This window comes from Somniosus microcephalus, chromosome 13, assembly GCF_052327205.1.
Source record: "Somniosus microcephalus isolate GS21.2 chromosome 13, FLI_Smic_1.0, whole genome shotgun sequence".
Lineage (NCBI taxonomy): Eukaryota > Metazoa > Chordata > Chondrichthyes > Squaliformes > Somniosidae > Somniosus > Somniosus microcephalus.
In genome coordinates, this window is record NC_140999.1 from 111,449,357 (window position 1) to 111,469,348 (window position 19,992).

The 19,992-nt window shown below is 44.0% G+C and overlaps 1 protein-coding gene across 2 annotated transcripts in view; it reads right to left on the reverse strand.

Moving 5' to 3' along the window:
* LOC147108550 (AP-1 complex subunit gamma-1-like) overlaps nt 1–19,992 on the reverse strand; it is a 145,037-nt gene that overhangs the window by 78,245 nt on the left and 46,800 nt on the right. For both annotated transcript variants that reach the window (XM_086005229.1, XM_086005228.1), the window contains exons 5-6: nt 14,700–14,796; nt 11,958–12,034 (exon numbers count right to left, since the gene is read on the reverse strand). In XM_086005229.1, the coding sequence (XP_085861355.1) occupies nt 11,958–12,034; nt 14,700–14,796 (174 nt within the window). The remainder of the gene's footprint in view (nt 1–11,957; nt 12,035–14,699; nt 14,797–19,992) is intronic.

Below are 19,992 nucleotides of genomic sequence, written 5' to 3' on the forward strand. Positions count from 1 at the left end.
TAAGCACAGTGTAATAATATTGTATTCAGTATAGTCCGACCTCCAACCAGTAAAGACCTGTTGAATTTACTCTTGTGGTCTGTGTAGTAATTCTCACTATAACACACAGACTTAACAGTGGCGACGAGTCCGATTCTTACCCTGCTGCAGTAATTTCCACGGCGACTTCGTCCACAGACAGGACGTCGAAGAGAGGTTTCCACACTCATCACCTACGGGAAGACACGTCGAGCGGCAGGCATCGAGCAACCGGAGTGCAGAGGACATCCTGACCTCGAAGCCTCCATCAGCGACTGTCAGCTTCTTCTACTACCTCGTGGTGGGTAAGCCGGGCAGCGACGCGACAGAAAGTCAACCGCGTTGGCTGTACAGACGGGGCTGGGAAGACGGAGGAGTAAGGGCGGTGAGGTTGATCGCGACCAGAGATAAGGGCCGGGCCGCTTTCGAGCGAGAGGCGCAGCGCGGGACATCGATCGCGACCGGAGATAAGGGCCGCATTCGGGCTAAAGGCGCAGCGCCTGGGGAAACTGAAGGCGCGAGAGCCGCGGTGAAGCGGAGACAGCGTCGGGGGACGGGTGAAGACCGCCAAGCGCGGGAAAACCGCCATTTTGTGGGCGGAGGACGACGGCAAGAGCGGGAAGCCGCCATCTTAGAGAACATTAAAAATACGATAAATTGCTACGATGCCTAAACATGGGAACATTAATGCCTTCGACAGTGATCTAGAAGACTGGGCTATGTATGTAGAGCGCATACAAAACTATTGTAAGGCAAATAAAATTCCTGAGGCAGATAAAGCGCTAACCTTACTAAACTTAATGGGTGCGAAGACATACGGGCAATTGAAACACCTGTTATCACCAGATGAACCGGCGGATAAGACGTTCGAACAGATTGTTACTGTCCTAAAAAATCATCTTAGCCCCACGCCGCTGATGCTAGCGGAACGATTTAAATTTTACGATAGAAGACAGCTGCAAAATGAAAGCAATGCTGAATATTTGATGGAATTACGTAAGCTAGCAAAATATTGTCAGTTTGGAACGGGACTGACAGAGGCACTTCGAGATAGATTTGTGTGTGGTTTATTTAAACAGGATACACAAAGGCGACTGCTCGAGGCAAAGGAGCTGTCTCTCGAGAAGGCGGTCACTATGGCAGCAGCACACGAGGCCGCAGCGAGAGGCACGGCAGTAATGCAGCTACGGCCACCGGAACTCGGTACAAACAAATTGGGTTTGAGTTCTGTCAAATGTTATCGTTGTGGAAAGACAATGCACGATCAGAACCAGTGTTGGTTTAAAAACCAAGAATGCAGAACGTGTGGCAGGCTTGGCCACATAGCTAAAGTATGCCGGTCAGGAAAGAAGACCAGCAATAAAAAGTCACCGCAAGGAAAATATGCAAAGGTACACAAGGTGACAAAGAACAGTTTGACCGAACAGAAGTCAGATTCAGACGCTAGCAGTAATGAACTGGATAGCTTAAGAATACACTACGTTAGTAAGGATACAGACCTCCAGACAATTTGGGTCACTCTTCAGATAGCAGGAGTCCAAGTAAAAATGGAATTGGACACTGGATCGGCATTGACGGTCATGAATAAGAAAGATTACAGAAGGTTATTCCAACATATTCCCTTACAGGATACGGAGATTATATTGAAAATGTACACGGGGCAAAGAGTGTACCCCATCGGAAAAATAGAGGTAGAAGTGGTCCACAAGGGCGAAGGAAGCCAAGTAATGGACTTATATGTGCTACCTGAAGGAGGTCCACCACTACTAGGACGGGAGTGGATTAGGAAAATGAATATGGACTGGCACTCCTTGAAAGCACTAACGGTAGATTCCGGGGAAATAGCTGTCAAACCTAAACGATTGTCCAGAATATTGGATGAGGCTAAAGAGGTGTTCCAGCCGGGACTGGGAACAGAGGAATTACGGCAAACATCAAGATTGATGAACATGCACAACCAAAATTTTTTAAAGCCAGACCGGTACCCTATGCAATACGACCTGCGGTTGAAGCGGAGCTGGAAGCACTAGAACGTTCAGGGGTACTGTCTAAAGTAGATTGGAGTGAGTGGGCTACGCCCATTGTTCCAGTTATGAAACGTCCTGCGAACAATAAGCCAGGAGATCCAGGGAAGGTTCGCATCTGTGGAGATTTCAAATTCACCGTTAATCCGGTGCTTCACACGGTGCAGTATCCGCTTCCACGGATTGAGGATATTTTCGCTTCACTGTCTGGCGGGAAACACTTCAAGATAGACCTGGCGCAGGCGTACTTGCAGATGGAGGTTGAAGAAGAGTCACGCCAATACCTCACGATCAACACGCATCGAGGGTTGTACCGGTACAATAGGCTGGTTTTTGGTGTGGCATCGGCTCCAGCAATTTGGCAGAGGGCCATGGAGCAGGTATTACAGGGAATTCCAGGCACACAATGTTACCTGGACGACATTCTGATCACAGGTGATGGTGATGAACAGCATCTCGCTAACTTGGAACTGGTGCTCAACAGACTGAAAGAGTATGGACTTAGGGTAAATCGGCAGAAATGTGAGTTCTTCCAGAAGCGGATCTCGTACTGTGGTCATGTCATTGACCGGGAGGGGCTTCATAAGTCTCCTGACAAGATAGCGGCAGTTGTAAAGGCTCCCGCTCCGGAGAATGTCTCTCAGTTGAGGTCGTTTCTAGGATTAATTAACTATTACCATAAATTTCTGCCAAATCTATCCATGGTGCTGCATCCGTTGAACGCTCTTTTACAGAAAGGGGTACCATGGGACTGGGGCGAAAACTGTAAGAAGGCATTTCGCAAAAGCAAAGAATTGATCACCTCAGAGGAAGTGTTGGCTCACTTCAACCCGACACTGCCTATTCGGTTGGCTTGTGATGCTTCTCCATATGGTATTGGGGCAGTACTCTCACATAAATTGCCAAATGGCACGGAAAGGCCAGTCGCATTTGCATTCAGATCATTGACCTCCGCTGAGCGCAACTATGCGCAGATCGATAGGGAGGCCCTTAGCCTTGTATGGGGAGTGAAGAAGTTTAATCATTACCTACAGGGCCAAAAATTCACACTTCTGACGGACCATCAACCGTTGGTGTCCATTTTTAACCCTAAGAAGGGTGTTTCGGTGATGACAGCACAGCGTCTCCAGAGATGGTCTCTTTTCTTAGGGGCACATCAATATCAGATAGAATTCAAAGGTACGAAACAGCATGGCAATGCTGATGGCCTGTCGCGCCTGCCACTACCTGAAGATGAAGACACGACGGAAGTTGACCCTGTTGAGTTATTTCATTCGACCATTATCGAGTGTTTACCTGTCACCAACGCAAGTATTGAAAGAGAAACCAGGAACGGCCCGACACTGTCCAGAGTCTACGAGGTGACAGTGAAAGGATGGCCAACACGGGGTGATCCTCTGTTACCGGCATTCTCGGCAAGGCGAGACCAGCTGTCCGTCTGCCATGGTACTTTGATGTATGGGACAAGAGTGATTATTCCTCCCAAGTTAAGGGAAAGAGTTTTAAAAGAACTACATGAAGGTCATCTGGGAGGAGTTAAAATGAAAAGTCTTGCTAGGGCTTACGTATGGTGGCCGGGTATTGACCAACAGATTGAGGAGTTAACGAAAAGCTGTGCTGGGTGTCAAAAAGTGCAAAATGCACCTCCGATAGCACCGCTACACCCATGGGAATGGCCTTCAGCCCCATGGCAACGCGTACACATTGACTTTGCTGGTCCATTCATGGACTCCATGTTCCTAATCACGGTGGACGCACATTCCAAATGGCCAGAAGTCATCAAGATGAATACCACTACTTCAGAAAAGACAATTGCGGTGTTAAGAACAATATTCGCAAGGAACGGATTGCCAGAGCAGATCTGTTCGGACAACGGACCACAGTTTGTATCGGAAGAATTCCAACAATTCTTAAAGAAGAATGGAGTTAAACATTATACCTCTGCCCCATATCATCCGGCGACAAACGGGTTGGCTGAAAGATTTGTCCAGACATTCAAAAAGGCTATTAAGGCCATGAATGATGATCAGATTCCGCTGCAACACAAGGTCGATAAGTTTCTGATGTCATATAGAAACGCCGATCATGCCGTGACTAACCAAAGTCCTGCTATGATGTTTTATAACAGGAGGTTGCGGTCCAAGTTGGACTTGTTAAAACCAAATGTGCGGAGGGAAGTGGAAAACAAACAGTTTCAGCATATTAACAGCAAGACCACTCGAACTTTCGACGTAGGACAACCAGTGATGGCAAGGGGCTATGGAAACGAAAAATGGCAGTCCGGAACAATCCGGGCCAGACAAGGACCTCTGATGTACACCGTAGATATTGGTCATAATGTGATAAGGCGTCATGCGGATCAACTGGTAGAGTCGAGAGCAAGGGTCGAACCCATGGTTGTGACAGAGACAGCTGTGGAAGACGTTCATGAACCTGAAGCATCTACCTCGGCCGAGAATGTATTTGATGATGATGCCACCCAATACATTGGCAACCAACTAGAGGAGGCACCTCAACAACAAGAATCAGAGACCACTGAAAGGCGTTATCCAAGCCGAATCAGAAAGCCTCCTGAGAGACTGAACCTTTGAACTGTTATACCTGAAGTTATATATGTATATATGTTATGTTTATTTGGGGATATGACTGTTAAGCTAAAAAGGGAGGATTGTGGTGTATGTAACCTGTTCCACCTTAAGAGAACTTAAGCCTGGTCCACCTTAAGAAAGGTACTACTTTCTTTGGCTGCTGTATACGTAATACCGGTGGTGACCACACCGGTATATAAGCACAGTGTAATAATATTGTATTCAGTATAGTCCGACCTCCAACCAGTAAAGACCTGTTGAATTTACTCTTGTGGTCTGTGTAGTAATTCTCACTATAACACACAGACTTAACACTAGGTACATTCTAAGAGGGAAGGCTAAGGGAACCAAAGCAAAGGCTCCTTGGATGATGAGGGAGATAGAGAAGATAATGAAACAAAAAGAGGGTGTATGATGAATGTCAGGTGAATTCTTCAAGGGAGAACCAGACCAAATACAATAAGTTGAGAGGGGAAGTGAAGATGAAAATAAAATTGGCAAAGAGAACACGAGAGTAGAATGGCGGTTAACATAAAAGGGAACCCAAAAATCTTCTACTGGCATGTAAACAGTAAGCGGGTAGTAAGAGGCGGGGTGGGGCCTATTAGGGACAAAGAAGGTGATATATGCTTAGAGACGCAGGGCAAGGTTAGATTATTCAATGAGTACTTTGTATCGGTGTTTACCAAGGAGGTGGATGCTGACAAAATAATCGGTAGAAGTGGAAAAGGTAGAAGCAATGGAACATGTGAAAATTGGTGGACAGGATGTACTACAAAGGCTGGGTATGCTTAGAGTGGATAAGTTGCCTGGTCCAGATGGCTTGCATCCCAGGTTGCAAAGGGAATTTGGGGAGGAGATAGCGGAAGGGCTTGCCATAATTTTCCAATCTTCCCTAGATGCGGGGGAGGTGCCCGAGGATTGGAAAGTGGCAAATGTGACAGCATTGTTCAAGAAAGGGTGTAAAGACAATCCTAGTAACTACAGGCCGGTCAGTTTAACATCAGTGGTGGGTAATAATCAAGGGAAAAATTAACGGGCATTTGGAGAGGTTTAAGCTAATTAAGGAGAGCCAACACGGATTTGTAAAAGGCAGATTATGTTTGACTAATCTAATTGAATTTTTTGATGAAGTAACAGAGGATTAATGAAGGGAATGCAATGGATGTTGTCTACATGGATTTTCAGAAGGCATTTGACAAAGTACCACATAGAAGGCTGGTTAACAAAATTGAGGCTGATGGAATAGATGGGTCAGTGGCAGCTTGAATAAGGAATTGGCTTAAGGACAGAAAACAGCGTGTTGTTGCAGTGCTGGGGCCACTGCTTTAGAGAGAGAGAGAGCTCCAAACTTGGTGGTGAGGATAATACCAATTAGAAAGGCTAGCAGAATGGGCAGACAATTGGCAAAAGAGAGGCAATATTCACTTAATGGCATAGTTTTAAAGAGTGCGCAGGGACAGAGGGACCTGGGAGTTAATGTGCATAGGTCCCTGAAGGTGGTGGGACATATTGAGAGAGTGATTAGCAAAGCATATGGGATCTTGGGCTTCATAAATAGAGGTATTGAGTACAAAAGTAGAGATGTTATGCTGAACCTTTATAAAGTGCTGGTTAGGCCACAACTGGAGTATTGCATCCAGTTCTGGTCACCACACTTTAGGAAGGATGTGAAGGCACTTGAGAGGGTGCAGAGATTTACCAGAATGGTTCCAGGGATGGGGGATCTTAGCTACAAGGACAGGTTGGCAAAGCTGGATCTGTTTTCATTAAAGCAAAGAAGGTTGAGGGGTGATTTGATAGAGGTGTACAAAATTATGACAGGTTTGGATAGGCTAGATGGGGAAAGGTTGTTCCCACTAATTGATGGTACAAGGACTAGGGGACACAGATTTAAAGAAATAGACAGTTTCCTAGAAGTAAAGGGAATAAAGGGTTATGGGGAGCGGGCAGGAATTTGGACATGAGTCTAGGTTCGGATCGGTCATGGCCCTGTGGGTAGCGGAGCGGGCCCAGGGGCCGTGTAGCCTGATCCTGCTCCTATTTCGTGTGTCTAATTCTGTTAGATTCAGGAGATGGTTCTGTGATAGTAGATTGGCGGTTAGGATCAGATCAGCCATGATCTTATTGAATGGCGGAGCAGGCTCGAGGGGCAGATTGGCCTACTCCTGCTCCTATTTCTTATGTTCTTATGTTATGTAGTTTTGGGCAAGAGATATGGGGGGGGGGGGGGGGGGCGGGTGAGGAAAAACTTTTTTACGCAGCAAGTGGTGAGAACCTGGAATTTGCTGCCGACGGAAGTGGTGGAAGCGGAGACACTCAATGTTTTCAAGGGGAGACTGGATAGGCAATTGAGGGAAATGAACTTGCAGGACTACGGGGATAGAGCAGGGGAATGGGACGGACTGGATTGCTCTACAGTGAGCCGGCACGGACTCGATGGGCCGAATGGCCTCCTTCTGTGCCGTTATGACTATGACATATCACTAAAAGTAGCAACACAGGTTAATAAGGCCATAAAAAGAGCAAACCAAGCACCGAGGTAAATTTCTAGAGAAAGAGAACTGAAAAGCAGAAAAGTTATATTAAACCTGTATAGAGCCTTGGTTAGAACACACCAAGTACTGTGCACAGTTCTGGTCTCCATATTATAAAAAAAGAGGGGAATTAGAGAAGGGGCAAAAGAGAGTCACAAGGATGATACCAGAATAGAGAGGTTACAACCATCAAGAACAATTGAACAGGCTGGGGGTGATCTGATAGAGGTCTTTAAAAGATAATGAAAGTGTTTGATAGGATAGACAAAGAAAAAGTTTCTAGAACTAGAGGTCATAAATATAAGACAGTCACTAATAAAACCAATAGGGAATTCAGGAGAATCTTTTTTACCCAGAGTGGCTAGAATGTGGAACTCTCTACCACAGGGAGTAGTTGGGGCAAATAGCACAGATGCATTTAAGAGAAAGTTAGATAAACACGAGGGAGAAAAGAACAGAAGGGTATGTTGATAGGGTTAGATGAAGTAGGGTGGAAGAAGGCTCGTGTGGAGCATAAAGGCTGGCATAGGCCAGTTGGGCCGAATGGCCAGTTTCTGTGCAACTTGCTGAGTAACAAAGGGTGGATTCATGCTCCAGGAAACCTCTCTTCATCTACTTTGGTATTCCCAAAATATAGCACACCTGCGCTGGGGTAATCCCTGGAGGCAAACTTGCGGCCTATCACACCACTGCCTGAAGATTTTAAAACAAAATTCTACAGGAAGTGGTGGCGGCAACAACAACTTGCATTTCTTTAGTGCCTTTAACATTGTTAACACTCCTGTGAAGTGCCTTGGGACGTTTTACTAACAAAATTTGGTACCGAGCCACATAAGGAGGTATTAACTTGGTTAAAGAGGTAGGTTTTAAGGAGTATCTTAAAAAGGAGGAAAGAGAGGTGGAGAGGTTTAGGGTGGGAATTCCAGAGCTTAGGGCTTCGGCAACTGAAGGCACAGCCACCAATAGTGGGGCGATTAAAATCGGACATGCGCAAGAGGCCAGAATTAGAACAGCGCAGATATCCGAGGTTGTAGGCAACGTTGCCCTGTAATTTATTTTTTGGGTGTGCGGCCCCTTTAAGGGCTGCGCAACACATTCAGTTTCACACATTGCAAAATTTAACATTGAAAAAGCCGGTCCCACGCAGCTTAGCGGGAATGTTGGTTGTAAGGCTGGAGGAGGTTACAGAGATAGGGAGGGGGGAGTCAGTGGAGGGATTTGAAAACAAAGGATAAGAATTTTAAAATCGAGGAGTTGCTCAACTGGGAGCCAATGTCGGTCAGCGAGCACAGGGGTGATGGGTGAACGGGATTTAGTGCGAGTTAGAATATGGGCAGCAGAGTTTTAGATGACCTCAAGTTTACAGAGGGTAGAACGTGGGAGGCCAGCCAGGAGTGCGTTGGAATAGTCAAGTCTAGAGGTAACAAAGGCATGGATGTGGGTTTCAGCAGATGAGCCGAGGCAGGGGTGGAGTCAGACGATGTTACGGAGGTGCAAGTAGGCAGTCTTAGTGATGGTGCGGATATGTGGTTGGAAGCTCATTTCGGAATCAAATGTGACACCAAGGTTGCGAACAGTCTGGCTCAGTCTCAGACAGTTGCCAGGGAGAGGGGTGGAGTCAGTGGCTAGGAAACAGAGTTTGTGGCAGGGACCGAAGACAATGGCTTTAGTCTTCCCAATATTTAGTTGGAGGAAATTTCTACTCATCCAGTTCTGGATGCTGGACAAGCAATGTGACAAATCAGACAGGTCGAGAGAGGTGGTGTTGAGGTAGAGCTGGATGTCATCAGCATACATGTGGAACCTGATGTGTTTTTGGATGATGTCACCAAGGGGCAGCACGTAGATGAGACATAGGAGGGGGCCCAAGGATTGATCCTTGGGGGGCTCCAGAAGCAACAGTGCTGGAGCTGAAAGAGAAGCCATTGAAGGTGATTCTCTGGCTACAACTGGATAGATCAGAATGGAACCAGGGAAGGGCAGTCTCACCCAGCTGGACAGCGGAGAAGAAGCGTTGAAGGAGGATGGTGTGATCAACCGTGCTAAAGCGTGCAGACAGGTCGAGAAGGAAAAGGAGGGGTAGTTTACCAGGGTCACAGTCGCATAGGATGTCATTTGTGACTTTGATAAGAGCTGTTTCGGTACTGTCGTGGGGCGGAAACCTGACAAGGTACAATACGTAGATTTTCCTGCTGAACATTAGTATGCTGATCCCAGCTGATTTGCAGTCACCTTCATTTACAAAATATGGGCGAGCCCACCCCATAGTGGGGGGTGGAAGAAGTGTATATATATATATTATATATATGGATGGATGTTGGATGAGAGTAGGGTTAATCTAACTGTGATAATCCCCCATGGGAGAATAGCCTGATGCCTATATGTATACATTTCACAAAGAATGGCCACGGAGGTGAAAACTAAGCGAGGCAAAAACATTGGTAGTCTTTACAAGGGCTTTTAATACTTTTATTGTATACATATTTCAGCCTTTGCAAAACTTGGTTAGTAACAAAATTGGCTGGCACAAAAAGTGCAGAAACCAGAGTCTGTAACCAAGGAATGGAACAGAGCAACAGCCAAACCCCATTTGATGGCTGAAATGGAGGTGTACAAGTTGATAACATGGGAGGGGACGGGGACTATCTGCCACTCTATCGGACAGAATTGCAACATGCCTGGAAGGAGGCAACAATTGAGAACTTGAGAGCAAACTGGCAGTTACTGCCACTTGCAGCACCATCCAGTGAAAACAGCTACTTAGGCAAGGAATCAGAGGGCGACTGGCACCATAAAGGCACTAGTCAACTAGTTTGGCAGAAGACTAAAAGGGCGAAAATAGCCACACCAACAAAAGCTAGAGGACTAAAATGAGGCCACCAGCCAATATTCTTGGCCAGGAAAGGTGCATAGCATAGTGAGAAAACAACTTAAGTGTCAAAATAAGAGGTCAGATTGTGTCAAAGGAGATGCAAACATTGCAGATCAAGACACAGACAGGTTTATTTAAACTGGAGCATCATTCCTTTCTTTAACTGCAGTATCAGTTACTGGGAAACTCCCAACATTCAGGACCCAAGAGTCCTGCATTCATCTGTTATTCACTTCTAAAACTATACACCTGGGCCCATATTTTCCAATCCCTACGGGCGTGTACACACCCGTAGGGACATCGGAAATGCCGGTTTCAGGCATGTAAAGCGCATGCGCTGAAAACCAGCATTTCCGATCCGTCAAGAATCCTCTTGACAGATCGGACGCCTGCCCTGGAGAAGGGCCTCTGCGGGTGGAGAGTTCCGCTTTCTGCAGAACCTCCGCCCGCTGAAATCACTTAAAAATCTCACGCCTGGTAAAAGCAGACGTAAGGCCTGCTTCTACCAGCAGAAGAGTTTAAAAAAAAAGAAAATTTTTCTTCCACTCATTTTTAAAAATACTTTTTAAAAAAGTTTATTTTTTAGCCCCGTAATAAATATTTTTTTCATAAAGTAAATGTTTAAAATATTTAATGTAATTTAACTCATTTTAAAAATGTGATTTGTTTTTAATTTATTTAATGTTTTGAGGTGTTTTTTCAGTGATCCCCATTCATACCTTTGACAGGTCTATCTGTCAAAAGTATGAAGGGGTATTCCCTTCTCTTATTGGCTCACCTGGCCCACGTGATCCCAGATATGCTTGCGAACTGCATGCGCACCTGGGATACGTGGGCCCTACGCATTTTGACTGTGGAGAGGCCCAGCATCGGAAATGGCCGCACCTCGGGAGCCCTCAGGTAAGGGCGTAGATTTTTTCCCCAATAGGAGGCATCCGCACGCAGGAAGCCTCCTATCAGAAATGACGAGCCCTTATATAATCCAAGTGGTGGAGGACACCATTGGGAAATTAAAATTCTCCTCAATGACTATCAAGCATGCTCTGATCAGATATTGCACGTGCCTGACCATGTAACCGAGAGTTCCTCCTAAACATGCCTCAGCTCAACTTTCGAGTATGTCCCACTGCACTCGTGAGCATTTCTGGTTACATCTCCGGAAATTAGCCGTTTAAAAATATAAAAAGGACATTGAAAAAACCAATTGCAATTTCAAATTTACTGCAGTTTTTTTTTTTTTTTAACCTCGCAGTTTTCTCCCTCGGTTCTTGTTGACTGTAGCTGGGGTATGGCTCCATGGACAGCAAGCACCCTCCAATACCTTGCCCAAGTGGCCATGTTTTCCATGCACAAGCAAAGAGAGTGAGAGAACACGGGATAATTGACAGTGGGGCACATGACATCTGCACCCGAGCAGCTTCCAGCAGGAGTATTTTCCCATGGATAGCGAGGTCAATTTTTTGTGCCTCTCCTGCCACCCAGCTAAGAATGGTTAATACATATACACAGACTGGGGATCAAGCCTGGGAGCTCGCAACCTATGTGACTGAGCCACTCACTAAGCAGTGGCTTTACAATTAAGCCATTGGGGAGCCCAAAGTCCATTTTAAAATACTATTCTCTGTGGCACACAGGACATGAACGGTATAGATTCAAGATTGCACCAAAACAAGTTTCAAGTTTTTCATTCACAGAACAAAGCGCATCAAAAATGCTGGATGGTTTACTTTACTAAAATTGTACTTTTAATTACTTTTCAAATATTTTAAAAGAAATTACTTTTTTGCAACTGCACAATGCAAAAGGTTTGTAGTATTCAGCAAGTTAAACTTTTCAAAAATAAATGGAAAGCTGGACATAAACGACTACATTGAATACCAGGTTTCTGACAGCAATGGTAAACATGATGTGGCTATACCTTGCGAAAATAAGCGTGTGTGTCAGGGCTATGTTTACACATTTCTATGACAAGGACAACAGCAGCATGGAGGACACCTTTAAGACAAAGAAAGAGAAAAAGCGTTTTAACTGATGAATGCACCAAACTAACGACAAGGCAGTGAATACAATGCTGATGACCCCTGCAAGCTACCTCCCCCTCAGTCATTTCTAGTCTCTGCTCATCAGCAAAAGAACTCATGAGATTGTACCCAGCCTGTAAACAGGAATGCACTAGGATAATGCAACAAATCAGCAGGATTATTATTTTTTTTATTTTTTTTTAAAACACAAATTATGTATTTGATAAATCTTACTTCATCAGCAAACTTAGTAAATAATATTACCGAGGAGGCGGGACCAAGTAGCTTGCTGGAGCTAGAAAATGCTATTTCATGGAGTGGTAGAATGCAAGGTCACAACCAGGATCCACTACACTGCAATGTACCCATCTCAGCAGTGTACCCATGGAGAGGTGCCGAGTGAAGGCCGAACACTTCCCCTCTCCAAGGTGAGGTATAGAAATAAGCAGGACCGTCACCCTGGGCCACTCGCAGACCTCCCAGCAGCACTGGGCGATGTATGGAGTGGACCATTCATCTATCCTCTTCTGCATGGATAATGCTGCAGGGAGACCAAATAATTGGGAAAGGGAGAAAAGACCTGTGAATAGGAAATCATGAGTTGTTCCAATGGCTGCTTGAAAAGTGTACACCATGGTGTGATACACTAAGCGATGCACCAGGAAAGTCCCAGTTTCCATTGTTGGTCTGTGCCATGTGGAATTGGCTTCAATGCTACCGACCTTGCAGAAGGGACATGTGGGATGACATCAGCTAGAGTTGCCACCCTGATCGTTATCCTGGTGAAAAAGTGAATGAGGACCTCCAATGAGAACAGCCCTTGGCTGAGTGTCTCTTACTCAGTCTCCTGAAGTTAAATAGTCCACCGACACTCATTGTCATGAAGAATGAGGAGGTACTGGAGGGCTTCCAGTGCCTGTGAAATTGTATCCCAGCAGGAGGAACATAGGAACAGGAGTAGACCATTCAGCCCCTTGAGCCTTTTCCACCATTCAATGAGATCATGGCTGAAGAGCCTTTGCCTTCAGAATACGAAAGGAAGGGGAGAAAATTAAGTTAAAAAAAGTCCAAAAAACCCCACAAAATAAGTTGAAATTTCAGGATGAGCAGATACCTGGTATTAATGATAATTTGTGCTGTCCTTATGACAGGTCTAAGCCACATTTGCTAAGGGGAGACATTCCTACTTTCACTATGAAGCTCACTGTTGTTTTCAGTTTCAGTGCAGTTCTACCATTTCAAGTACAATATTTAATTAATTACTTCATCCTTTTTATATTCACATAGCTGACAAAGTAAAAGAAAAATATGAAATGCCAATTAAAAAAAAATAATACTGCAATACTCCAGAAAATAAGCTGAGCCAATGGTCTAAATTTAGTAGCTTTTTTAAACAATACCCAAGTCTTGATGCAGTCTCAGATGCAATGTTATGTTGCAATTACAGGGCACATTTGTTTTAATTAATGTAAAATGGTAGAAAATGTCTTTTGGAAACCAATCAAACCAACATTAAAACTGGGAAAATCATAACTTAGGAACATTAATTATGACCAGAAGTACAGAGTCGAATGTAAAGACTGGTTTGACACTTTAAATATATTTGTTGGCTCAAACTCATTATTGTATAAGATTGTATAGATTTTCTGTTTTTTCTTTTGAAGATTGACCTTTGCAGTCAGATTCAGAAGTTGTACAAACTGCACTGTATAATTAAGACAGACTGTAAAAGGTCGCAATCTAAAAATGAGACGACATAAAAAACAAGACAGTGAAGTAAATAGCCAGTATCATTAATTACAGATTCATCTTAACAGGAAACGGAAGCACATTTTAGCACAGCCTCTCGTTTCATAAGGCACGCTCTCCTGACTGGATGTGCAGCTGATGCAGCAATGAGAGGCCCTATTTCCTAGTGACCAACTGCAAATTATTTCTCAATAAGTCTGCTTTAATGTCACGTACATTATTGCACCAAGGACAAAAATTTGCACCGTCAGGTATGGGACCATCGGAGTAGTCACTGCCAGAACAAAAGCCAACCAAAAATAAAATTAAGAACCACATGAAATTAAGGCAGTAAAAGTACCAGGGATCATTTTCAAGGCTGCACATCAACCTATGGTTTGATGACCCTCATTCACATTATGAATGTATCCGAATCCTTTGGACATGTGATTACTCACTTCTATTCTACATACATTACCTCTCCATTAGATTAAAGTATTAGCTCGGAGTGCATCAATTCTTTATTTTCTGAACACAGTCTTTTTTTTAAAAATGCTGCAGAGAGTGTGGTAGTGTAGTGATTGTTACTGGACTAATAATCCAGAGCAGGAGAGTTCAAATCCCACCTTTGCAGTTTGAGAATTTGTTTTCAGTTTTAAAAAAATTAAATAGATCTGGAAATAAAAATCTGCTATCAATAAAAGTGATCATGAAGTAGTTAGGTTGCCGCAAAAACATGACTGGTTCATTCATGTCTTTTAGAGAAGAAAACTTGCCATCCTTACCTAGTCTGGCCTATATGGGACTCACAAAAGACTGCAACAGAAAAAAGTGGAATTGCAGTCCAAACCATTATCCATCAATCAAAGCAGTGTTTTGTGCATATTACACATGGGAATAGGGCCACATACCGTGATTCTTATCATTAAGAAGGTTTTTCGTGGCAGGCAGAAACATCTCCAGCAGCTCTGGTACTTTCCTGATTACATGTACAGCAGCCAGTGCAGCCTGTGAACAAAACATCAGTCAACAGTGAGTCATTTCTGTAAGCACCAGACACTATCAAACAGCCAACCCAACCTTTGAAATTCTTGCAAAAGACAAAGCACAATAGCACGGCAAGTTTTTCCATTTTAATACAAGTGCCATGAAGTCTGATGTACACGGTAACTTCATAGGCATACATTTATGACCACTAAACAAACTATTAACTCAAAAGAAAGGCTTTAGTCCATTGTGACTTCCATCTCCAGATGACCCATTTGGACATCATTCATGGTTGGGTCGGTATTAAGCCAGGAAGTACACTGTGCCCTTGGGACAGGGGATACAAGAGTTTAAAGAAGGAACAAGCCACTCTACCTGGTGCTGCCGATGGCCACCGCAGCCTCATTTATCAGTACCTGCTGCTGCCCAGCATCCTTAATAGATCAGAGCTAGCTGCGATGCTCATCAGGGGCTTAACAAATCTCTTCCGCCTAGTCAGGGGTTACACAACGCCACTCAAAACGGCTCGTCAGCGTGCCGTCATTGGTGGGTTATTGGGGTGGCTAAATATAAGGCAGCAACTTATATTCAGTCATAAAAATAGGAGAGCATTGTGCAAAACTGAGAGCTGTAAGCTAGATCCAACATGTCATGTCCATCGCTGCAGCACCGACTGAAAGCGCCAATCTGGCATGAGCAATTCCATTAAAAAATGAACAAAAACAGCATTTTCATACATTTTTCAGGGCCAAATGTTTAAAAAACTGAAAGCGATTCCCCTGCCTGCATTGTAAAAATCATCAAAACAAAAAGACCCCATAACTCTTAGAATAACTTATAAAATACAGCTACAAGTAAATGAGAATACTGAATTTGGTAACACAATCAGGCTGAAGACAGTGTCTATTCATGTTCTACTGTAGCTTTCTGACAAGGTAGGAGTGGCACAGTTTCGTAACAATAGCGGTGTTATGGAATGTAATATAAAACCTCTCATCGGGGCCATTGATTTATTGCAACTGGAGAAGTCAAATATTTGATTGAAACACTCATCCATACCTTTGTAATCTCCAGATTTGACTATTCCCACCCTACACTTTCCATAAATTTCAGCTTATCCTAAACTCTGCTCCCCATATCCCGCTCACCCATCACCACTGTTCTCATTGACCTACATTGACTCCTGGCCACATTCCCCACCCCTCCCCCCCAGCCTTGAATTTAAAATTCTTATCCTCATGTTTAAACCCCTCTATGGCCCTGCCCTACCCTAACTCTGTAACCTCTTCCACTGATACAACCTCCCACCCCAAAATCTCCATTCTTCTGACTGGCCTCTTGTGAATTTCCCATCTCCTTTCACCCTACAAATGCTGGCCATGCCCACGCCCCCTCCCTCCCTGGAATACAATCCCTAAGCCCTTCTGTCTTCCCATCTATCCTTCCTCCTTTGACCCTACTTAAAACTCACCTCTTTGATCAAACTTTTGGTAACCTCGATTTTTTTCTTTAGCTCAGGAACCATTTTTTTTTTATATTACACCCCAGTGAAGCACTTTGGGATTTTTTTCTGTTAAGGGCACCAGATAAATACAAGTTGTTGATTGGTGTGAAGGTATCAATAAATTTGCTATTATTCCCTATTGCAAAAAATCATCTATCCAGCAATTCTAGGGAATTTCTTTAGCTCAGCAGCTCTATCAGAGCTGGTTTATTTGGGTATGATCATATCTTTGGGTGCAGTGTACTTAAGGAGACGTCATTGTGACTCTCCTGTACTTGCACTAGGATATACATTAGTGCCATGGTTTTATTACAATGGCCCTTAATTTCCGATAGGAGACTTCCTGCATGCGGATGCCTCCTATCGAGAAAAAAATCGACGCTCTTACCCGAGGGTCTCCGAGGTGCAGCCATTTCCAATCCTGGGCCTCTCCACGACGAAATGCGCAGGGCCCAGGTATCCCAGGGGCACATGCGGTTTGCAAGCCTCCCTGGGATCACGTGGGCCAGGCGAGCCAATGGGAGAAGGGAATCCCCCTTCATACTTTTGACAGATAGACCGGTCAAAAGTATGAATGGGGATCACTGAAAAAAGACATCAAAACATTAAATAAAAAATTTTTAAATCACGTTTTTAAAATGAGTTAAAATTACAATAAATTAAATATTTTAAACAAAAATTAAATTTTGAAAAAAATTAAAGTTTTTTTTTACAGGGCTAAAAATAAACTTACCTTTTTAAAAGTATTTTTTAATTATAAATGTGTGGGAAAAAATATTTTTAAAAACTTTTTTTAAAACTCATGCTGGTAAAAGCAGGCCTTACGCTTTTACCAGGCATAAGATTTTTAAGTGATTTCAGTGGGCGAAGGTTCTGCAGAAAGCGGAACTCTCCACCCGCAGTGGCCCTTCTCCAGGGCAGGCGTCCGATCTGTCAAGAGGGTTCTTGACAGGTCGGAAATGCCGGTTTTCAGCGCATGCGCTTCACATGCCTGAAACGGCATTTCCAATGTCCCTACGGGTGTGTACACAGCTCATACACGTCCGTAGGGATTGGAAAATACGGGCCAATATTTCTAATCGTTGCCGAATAGTTTTTCTTTTTAAAAAAAAAATAAAAATAAATCTTGGTTAGTTTAGCTAACCAGCTCTCTTGTAGGTTGCACTACTATTTCAGTCCCTGCCACGGACTTTTATTTTGAAGCCTCTGGTTGGCATGATGCTCTCTTTGTGGGCTTTAGTTCCTGCTTCTCTGGAGATTTCCCGGAATTCTTCTTCCAGTAAGTTTGACTTTTCCTGTAATTTCGACGGGTAGAAGTCCTTCCAAGCATACCTTTCTGAATTTTGAGAGCTTTTAACCATTACCAGTGAAGTGTTCAGTATTTCCCTACCCTCTATCTGCAATGCGTCAGGCACTGTGATGACTGGGTACACATCCTCAGACGGACCTAGCTTTTTTTGTCTTAAACAGATCCCGCACACTGGCCAGACCTTATAGGTTTTTCCACAATGGTATAACAGGAAGAACCATTACCTATTTGGAAGAGGAGCTGCTACTGAAATCGCTGAGCAAATTACTCAAACACTCCAAGCAAACTCCTTTTTTCCCTCAGGATTCACTACGTCTGTCTCTGCAAAATATGTGCCACGGCTTTACCTTTATTGTTTGGTATGGCATACAGTTATAATTCCAATTTTACATAGCTCAGGGCAATTTCACCATTTACCTTAGCTCACTTTGCCCACATTTGAACCTTGTAGGTCACACAGAGAAACAGAAACCAAAGTCGATCTTGTTTGGATATGGGACCTAAATGATCCAGGCGAGTTAACCACTGTTAAATGGGCTCATTGGTTTAGGAGTATGATTCTCACTCAAGGTGAAACATTGGTTGAAATGTGAACGATCCTGGGCTCCAATCACGGAGTCCTGTTCCTTCCTCTTTTTTCCCCTCAAACATCACCACCATTAAATGCTCCGAAATGGAAATATCCAGTTTTCAAGCATGATTTTATTCAGTCGTTTTGAGTGATTAAGAAACCCTGGGTCGGTGATCATTTCACATTCCCAGGTTGAGTCCTTGAGAACTGGCTGTGAGCCACATGCACTCGGGATTGTGCGGTTTTGGTAAAAAGCACAAAGGCTGTGCGGCCAATCCTGAGTGATCGCTCCCACCTTGGGGCTTCTAGGCTCCCTCTAACAATCCTTGAGGAAAGGGTGAAGGGGTTTTTACGTTATTTTGAACCTCAACTATTTATCGAGAAAGGCAAGTTCCAAAAACAGAAAATGCTGAAAATACTCAGCTGGTTAGGTAGCATCCTTGGAGAAAACAAAAGTTAATATGTTAGGTGCAGACCCTTTGACAAAGGGTCCTCAAGTGAAACTTTAACCTGTCTGTTCTCTCCCAGAATGCTGCCTGATCTGCTGAGTGCATTTCCAACATTTTCTGCTTTTGTTTCAGATTTCCAGCATCTGCAGTATCTTGCCTTTTGTTCTATTTTCTAACGTATGGGCAAGTGGTTATATGAAGTAATTTGTTTTCTTAAAGAGTTGCACCCTTTCTCTTGCACTCTTCAGTGACATGCAGTGTTGCTATCAGGCTGTTGGGTTGCTTAAGCAGACTGTTGTACTGCCTCCTTGTATTCAATACCCTTTTGAAGTAACTTGTGTTCTCTCTTTATTTGGTTTACTTCCTACCCAAGCTTTGCACATAACTTTTAGGTGTGGAAATTCATGAATCTATCTGATCGAGAATGCAATAACCATTGCTTAGTCTTTCCACTTTCAGACTTGCCAAAAAAAATACTATTTTGTGCATTTACAAATTTCTCATGCTCTGTGGGTTCTTATATTTTAATAGCAGCACACAACTGCCTTGACATTCCAGGAGGTGTGATCACCAGTTGAAACAGTTCAGCAGTCATGCATACCAAATCAACTTAACACAACTTGGGGAACTATATTTAAGAATCAAGTCCAATTACTTCTGGCCATTATTTAAATTCACTTGAGAAGAAAGTGCTGTCTGTCGCTCTCTGTAGCTCTGCTCCTAACAACTTGCATCTTTAACATAATTAAAAAGTTCCAAGGAGCATAATCAGATAAAAGTTGACAACGAGCCAAAAATGCGTACATTAGGACAGATGACCAAACACTTGGTCAAAGCAGTAGGTTTTAAGCAACATGTTAAAGGGGGAGAGAGGGGCGGAGATATGGGGGGGGGGGGGGGGGGGAAAAGAGAAGAATTCCAGCGCTTAGGGCCTAGACGGCTGAAGGCACGGTTGCCAATGGTGGGACATAGGAAGTAAGGGCTTGCACAAAAGCCCAGAGTTTGAGGACAGCAGAGTTCTCAGAGGGTGTAGGGCTGAAAGAAGTTAGAGATAGGGAGGGATGAGGCCATGGAGAGATTTGAACATGAGGATAAGAATTTTAAAATCCAGGTGTTGGTGAACTGAGAGCCAAAGTAAGTCAGTGAGCACAGGGGTGATGGGTGAACAGGACTTGATGCAAAAGAGCATTGGAATTGGGGAGTTTGGAGGTAACAAAAGAATGGATGAGAATTTCAGCAACAGATAGGCTGAGGCAGGGGCGGGGATGGGTGATATTAGAGGTGGCTGCAGGGGGTCTTGGTGAAGAAGAGATGGGGTTGGAAGCTCAGCTTCATATCAAATAGGACATGGAGATTGCGAACAGTCTGGTCCACCAGAGACTGC